The sequence below is a fragment of the Cajanus cajan genome, chromosome 3 (assembly GCF_000230855.2).
Source record: "Cajanus cajan strain Asha chromosome 3, NIPB_CcT2T_4, whole genome shotgun sequence".
In the NCBI taxonomy this organism is placed as follows: domain Eukaryota; kingdom Viridiplantae; phylum Streptophyta; class Magnoliopsida; order Fabales; family Fabaceae; genus Cajanus; species Cajanus cajan.
In genome coordinates this window covers 12,402,816-12,409,748 of record NC_138519.1, presented here as the reverse complement: position 1 = coordinate 12,409,748, position 6,933 = coordinate 12,402,816, and the positions used below count along the sequence as shown (strand labels likewise).

The window sequence follows — 6,933 nt, the reverse complement described above, 5'->3', positions numbered from 1 at the left end:
CAATAACTTGTTTTGATCATATAACCGGAAATTTTGATTGTGATGAGCCTCTGACTTCTGACTAGTCACACCGCTAAAAAAACCACCACCCTTATTTTCCTTTGGTTAACATAAGTTAAGGGGTGAGAACATGGATTTTAATTATGAGGTAGAAAAAACTTCCAAAGTCATAATACTTGTAAATCAAGACATGTTAATATTTATCTCAATCAAAAAATACTAAGGCTCAAATTTACGATTTATCAACCATATCATACAGTCAAATATTAATTAATTAATTTTTATGATTAAAAAATTGGAGAATTTTTACCCTTGGCACTGTTCAAGTTTTATAAGTAATAACAGAATCAAGTTGTAATTTAGTAAGTGCATTGTACGCGCAGACGACGTGTCAACCTTGGTTAATAAGTTGTGTCCTGTAATGGAAGTCAGATTGTGAGGGCTTTTTTCAACAATTCACAGTGCAAGGGGGGAAAATTAACAAAGGCGAAACTAGGGCAGGTTGATACGTATCTTTTACATGAAAATCATAGAAATTTTACACTACACTAGTTTTTTTATTCGACTAGTTAGGTATTCTATACATACGTACGTATATGTATATATATTGATAGCGATGTTAGTTTCATAGTACAAGTACTTAAAAGAAAAAGTGGGTATTTAAATATTAAAATTATAAATTTTACTAAAAATAGCTTACTGCTAATAAAATACTACTAGTTCATAGTAGTACTTCGTTTAAAGGGTAAAAAAGTCAACAATTAGCAGCGCTATCTTTTACTAGTTTAATTTGAAAAGTATGACATAAATGAGAATTACGTTATTAATTTATAAAGATAAACTGATTATTTGTTCATCTATACGTAGGAAGTTCAAAGTCGTAAACTATTGTTTTAGTACGTAGCCATTCAGTAGTTGTCATATTGATAAACTAATTTAATACAGAAAAGGCCAATGGGCTAATTAATCGTCATACAGTGTAACTCATTTTCTTAACCACACTTATTATGTATCGTTTACGATTTATTGAGATTCATTTATAAAAAACAAGTGCTGAGATTCGCATATATTGATGTGAATTTTTAAATATACAAATGTTTAAAAACTTTCCCTTTCATAACTTCTATTTGGAAAAACGTGGCATTTAAAGACACTCAAGCGTATACTATACGTAAATAAACTTTAACGCGTGAATATTAGGTCGGTAGCAACTTATACCCCCTCCCGAATATTTAATTCATTAAATTAAAAAAAATATTAATTCAATTAATTTGTTTAATAATAGTATAAAATTATATTTTTTCTAAAAATATTCTTTTAGAGGTGAAAAAATAGATTGCTCTAGCCAAGTCAACACAAACTTGGCAATAAACTATAGGGTTTGAATTTTAAAATTTGAATCGAAATTAAACTCGGATTTTCATGGTCTGATACGAGGTTATATATTGTAAAAAGAAAAAACCCAAAAAGAATCGAACTTTTTGAGACTCCAGTTTCATTTTAAAGGTCTAAATAGGATCACTATTTTTTACCCCGATTTGTCAGAGTTCACAATCCATATTACGCTGGATGGTCCATTCTCTCACCACTATACCATTTAAATTAAATGATTTAAGCATTAGTTATATTTAAGGATGTTACATCCAATTTAAAAGATTATTTTTTTATTAAGGAATGTGACTTGAATTATTAATAAACTAATAAATACATTCGCAGAGATAAATAAATATCTCATTAATAAATTTTATAATAAATGAAGAGTATAATCTTTTAATAATAAATATTTTTTTTATTTGACTGAAAAAGTAATAAATACATCTCAAGCTAAATTTATATTTATTATAATTAAGAAGAAAAAGAATCACTCCATAGTCATTTATCTTAATCCAATAATAAGTAATTTGTAAAGTAAGATCGAGTTTCATCAATGTTAGAAATAATTTTGAAATTTTTTTTGAATAAATTTAATGTTATCAATTAAATTAACTAATTTCTATAATTCTAATGAATTAGATATAATTGAATTTTATAAAATGATTAAAGGAAATATCAATTTTTTTTCTTATATAAAGAATGAGAAGAGCATAAAGGGAAAGAACAAAAAAAAAAAAAAAAAAAAAGACAACATGAGAAAATAAAGAATTCATTAATAATGACAAATTAACAGATGTTATTTGACAGAGTACAATGGGCTCTATTTCGTCTTTTATTACACTTACTTTCTCCCAATCAAATTATATGTTTTGGAAATCCACCTCACAATATAGTGAGTGGATAAACATTAACCAATTAATCTATATATTTCCTTTTACTGTAAAATATGTAACGTATGTTTGATGAATGATGAATGTATGGCGTGCGCAGGCTTAGCACTTAGGAAGATCAGGTGGTGGCGCAGGCAGTGTGGATGAAGGAGTGGGCCCATTCTCAACCTCGAAAGCCATCGCTAGCCCCCACGGCAAATGAGTTTCCAAATGGCAATGCACGAGCCAAATACCTGCATGCAAAAAAATTAAATTAAATTAATTAGTAACAAATTTCAACTTAAATATTAAAGTGTAGAAATTAAATAAATAATTAATTAACGAACCTGGATTATTTGCTTGGAATCTAATGACGGACCATCCTCCCACGGGCACAGAAATAGTGTTACGAATTTGAGGGTTGACAAAATTGAACTTAGGCTCATCCCTAGTGGCGTTGTAATTCCCAAACCCTTGAGCCAAAACATGGAAATTGAAGCCGTGAATGTGAATGGGGTGATTCTCTGCGGCAATGATGGCCGTGTTCTGAAGCACAATCTCAACCGTCGAATTGAACTTGAGCGTCTTCACCTTCGTCGATTTAGGCGCGAAGTCAACTAACGTCGTCAAGTTCTCGTTGGTATAGTCAAACACAAACGGAGGCCGATCGGGAAAATCCCTAGTGTAGACGCCGTTAACGTTACGGTATAAGGCTTCGAGCATGGACAGGCCCTTGCCCCGAGGCAGCACGAAGGACTCGTTGTTCATGTTGGCGGAAAGAGGAAGTTGGTTCGCGGAGCAACCTCCCGAAAAGTTTCTGCACACGTCGTAGCTAAGCCCGAAAGTCACGAACATGTGCTCGTCCACGTGGCGCGGCACGGCCACCCAGTGGGGTCCACCGGCCAGGCCTGTTATGTTCGTGTAGAACTTGTGGGCCGTCGGGGTGTCGGTTTGGGCCGGGAGATCCGGCATGGCGGGCTTTTCCGCTGACGTGGCGCCCTCGTAGATTACGACGCCTCGGGTCATGTTGGCGTTGATCGGCACGCCCGGGGCCGAGTGGTAGGGAGTGAAGGCCATGTAGTAAGAGCCCACGGGCTGGTCCGTTCTGAGGAGGACATCGACGGTTTGGCCCGGAGCGAGTACGAGGATGTTGGTGTTGTAGTGTTGGGTGTAGGCAGCGTCGATGGCCACCACCGTCATGGTGTGGTTCGCTATCTCGAAGAAGTGTTGCGCATTGAGTGCAGCGTTGATGACGCGCAGCATGTACGTTTTTCCTTGCTTCACTTTCACGTGGTACGTTTCTGGATTTATCACATGTATACGACAAATTATAACATGTACAAATTTGAGAATACATATATATGACAGTTGAGTTGAAATATATTACTGTCTTTGGAGCAGTTGTAGAGATCGCTGGGTAAACCGTTAATTGTATACGCGGCTGAATCCTTTGGCGGTAAACCGGATTCTGTTGCGTTCTGCTCAACCTCTACGACATTATCATTCCACCACTCTCCTGCAATTAATTATGGTTTTAAGAATCATACAACATATATGGCTAACTTTTGTTCCTTTATCAACTAAAGGAATACATACATATACATATATGGCTAACATGCATAGAGTATGGTCTAGGCAAATAAAGAATAACATTAAATGAAGTAATAATTGAAGAATAAAAGAAAAAATTGTACCAAGGAGTATAGGGACTTCTTGATAAACTTTAGGAAAGGGGTATGAGTGACCCCGTCGAGGACGAATGATAAGGGCACCATAGACCGTGGCACGTAGAAAAGATGAGTGTGCATGCCACCAAAGTGTTCCTTCTTGTCCCGTTATGAGAAATTTGTATGTGTAACTGCTACCAGGACGTATTGGGCACTGAGTTACAAATTCAGGACCATCTGACCACGGAGTTAAAAATTGAAGAATTCCGTGCCTGCATAAAAGTGTATTGTAAAATGTATCCAAATTTAGTTTTACTTGTGGAAAAAATATCCTATATTAAGTTCACATCCTTGGAAAAAAAAAGAGATATTTCATACTCCTATTTCATGTGTTTTCTATGAAGGCATAGACTTGACCATTCTCAAATGTTAATAATTAATTGCTTGATCAAAAATCTTCTTTTATGTAAATTTTCTTTACTTTTCTTAATTCTCATCAGCTTGAATTTTTAAAAATATAATTTCCTTGACTTTTTTTATGCAAAATGATCTTCATGTGTTTATCAATTATACTGTCAAATAGTTTTTAAATATTTTGAATCTTAGTTTCTACTCTAATTATACATTCTCTAATTTTATGCATGCATGATCTTAAACATGTCTAAAATATTTTTCTTTCAACATATACTTTATAATTTTATCTAAATTCAAGTAATTTATTACTTTCTTATATATAGAAGAAACCTTGTAAATAATTTCATGTGTACTGTATGATACAATGGAAAACTAATTAAAAATGTGATAAACCACTTTCTTCATATTAAACTGAATTTGTTCCAAGTTTGTAATTTACACACACACAAAAAAGAAGCCTAAGTTTGAAATTCCTAAAAGTTACAAGATAGTGTGAGGGTGGTCGACTTCTAGCTAGGGTCGCTTTAAATTAATAATTTATTTTTTCAATTCTACTTTTTATTAATTAATAAAAATCTCTAGTTTTTGGGAATGAGAATTGGACAGATACAAGAAAAAAAATGCAAATAAACATATGAAGCAAATAACAGAAGTCAATAATATATAACTCTTTCTTAAGGTCAAACCGTGTTGTGTTTTTTTTATAATAGTCTTATCTATTAGCACTGCTTAATTTCTACGTGATTTCTTTCATTATTATGAGGGAGAGAAATTTTTTACCAATGAATAGTAACATTATAGGGTGACTTGTTGAATACGTGAACCACAACAGTATCACCCTCTCGAGCGTTAATTGTAGGTCCAGGCAGAATTCCATTTACGGCAGTGATCACTTGTTTATGACACAAACGCTGCACAGCAATATCCTCCACCTATAAAAAAACAACATTTCATTCTAAATTATGAATATAATGCAAACTTTGATTATCCCATGAAGGTAGAGAAGAACGTAGTAGCTCATTAATTCATACATTGAATGTGTGTTCCACTACAGCAGCATGAGCCAATGAAGAAGCTAGCACAAGAGCAAAAGCCCATGCTAGAGAAAACACGAAACGCTTCATGTTGTAACAACAAGATTGTGATGGTTGTAGTTTAATGAAATGAAACAATGTTTGTGTATGTTGTCCCTAGTAACCAATTACGAGTCTAATATATATAGATAACACCTGAAATTTGACATTTCAACAAAATTGCGCGTTTTAGGTATAGTTGGAATATTTGCAAGCTAAGGGTACGTTTTGATAGAAGCAATTGAATTTTCGCCAGATTAGGAGGGGTATGAAAAATGATTACGAATAAATGAACCTAAAAATGCCCACAGGGAAGAAAATTTACGATTCGTCGATAGCTTGCAATTTTGACCTAACCGGAATTTTGAATATGATAAAGTTGTGCTTAATTTCTGACTATATGACCTAGAAAATTATTATATCATTATTTATCAATTTACTACAATGATCCTGCAGCGTATTTTCCTTTTAACACGTGTTACAAAATTTTACTATCGCCATGGAAGTTAAAGTGTGACAAGTCATTGCATAAACAAATTCTATTTATTAGTTTTGTATATTTTACAAGGAGACGTGCTTGAGATTAATTAATACTAGTATACCTCGTAACCAAAGTCAGAATGCGACCTTATTCATTTCAATAATTCAATTCAAAGACACGCAGTGCGAAGGTGAACAAGATATTCTGAAAAACTTAATTGGGAAATAGTTGGTTGGTATATATCCTTTGTTTTTGCAAGGAAATAATAAGAGTTTCCTTACGACAAGTCATTTATTTTTGTGTCTATGCTAGCTCTTATTCTCTTAAATCGTTAATCAGAAGAAAAACAACATATCAGCAAGTAAGTAAAAGATATGTATTAATTCGAGACTATTTTTTAAAATCAGGAAAAAAAATTCAATTCAACTCACAGTCTTGTAATTGTCGTAAGCTCGTATAAATTATGCCATTAACAACTAACATATATAACTTGTTGAAACACTAAACATTTAATTCTCACGATCGTGTGTGCTTTAGTTTAGTGCTTACATTGTTATCCAACTTGTTTGTCTCGAGTACAGTATTAAATGATCGAGATCAAGTCACTACAACACATGTTAGATTATCTAATATTAAACGAGTATGTGTCTAAAGAACTTCTGTATTAAAAGACACAGTTATCTTAATTATTAAAGAAATTTACAATTAAAATTATAAATCTTTGAAACATATTATAATTTTAATTTGCATTCTGAGCATTAGGGTACGTTTAAAAAGATATGTAATAATTTTTTAAAATCATAACTTAATTTTCTTGCAATATAATCTGCTCATTTCAATTAGTATCATAGCTTAAGCACTTAATTATGCAGTGTGAACGAAGGTTGCAACAAAAAAAGAGGTTAAAAAAATAACATAAAAACTTGAAAGAATAAAAAAAAAAAAAAGCAGTACAATTTTTGGGATTATCCAAGCGACATATGCATCAACTATGAGTAAAAAATGAAGGCATACCGTACCCCTCGTTCGAAATTCAAAATAATAAAAAAAATTAA

General features: G+C 32.7%; 1 protein-coding gene across 1 annotated transcript; it reads right to left on the bottom strand.

The window, feature by feature from the left end:
• Positions 1-2,127: 2,127 nt before the first annotated feature.
• LOC109816049 (laccase-7) lies at positions 2,128-5,527 on the bottom strand. Its single transcript, XM_020380913.3, has 6 exons — positions 5,356-5,527; positions 5,105-5,256; positions 3,938-4,182; positions 3,631-3,759; positions 2,591-3,544; positions 2,128-2,497 (listed from the first exon to the last, which is right to left on the bottom strand). The coding sequence occupies exons 1-6, from the start codon at positions 5,446-5,448 to the stop codon at positions 2,367-2,369; spliced, it is 1,704 nt and encodes a 567-aa protein (XP_020236502.1). The 5' UTR covers positions 5,449-5,527; the 3' UTR covers positions 2,128-2,366.
• Positions 5,528-6,933: the final 1,406 nt, after the last annotated feature.

Bases quoted from the DNA above. Each gene is read 5' to 3' on its own strand.
- LOC109816049 (XM_020380913.3), bottom strand. From the start codon at position 5,448: ATGAAGCGTTTCGTGTTTTCTCTAGCATGGGCTTTTGCTCTTGTGCTA. The intron at 5,257-5,355 runs GTATGAATTAAT...GTTTTTTTATAG, and splicing joins TAGTGGAACACACATTCAAT to GTGGAGGATATTGCTGTGCA. The intron at 3,760-3,937 runs GTACAATTTTTT...AATTAATTGCAG, and splicing joins AGAAGTCCCTATACTCCTTG to GAGAGTGGTGGAATGATAAT.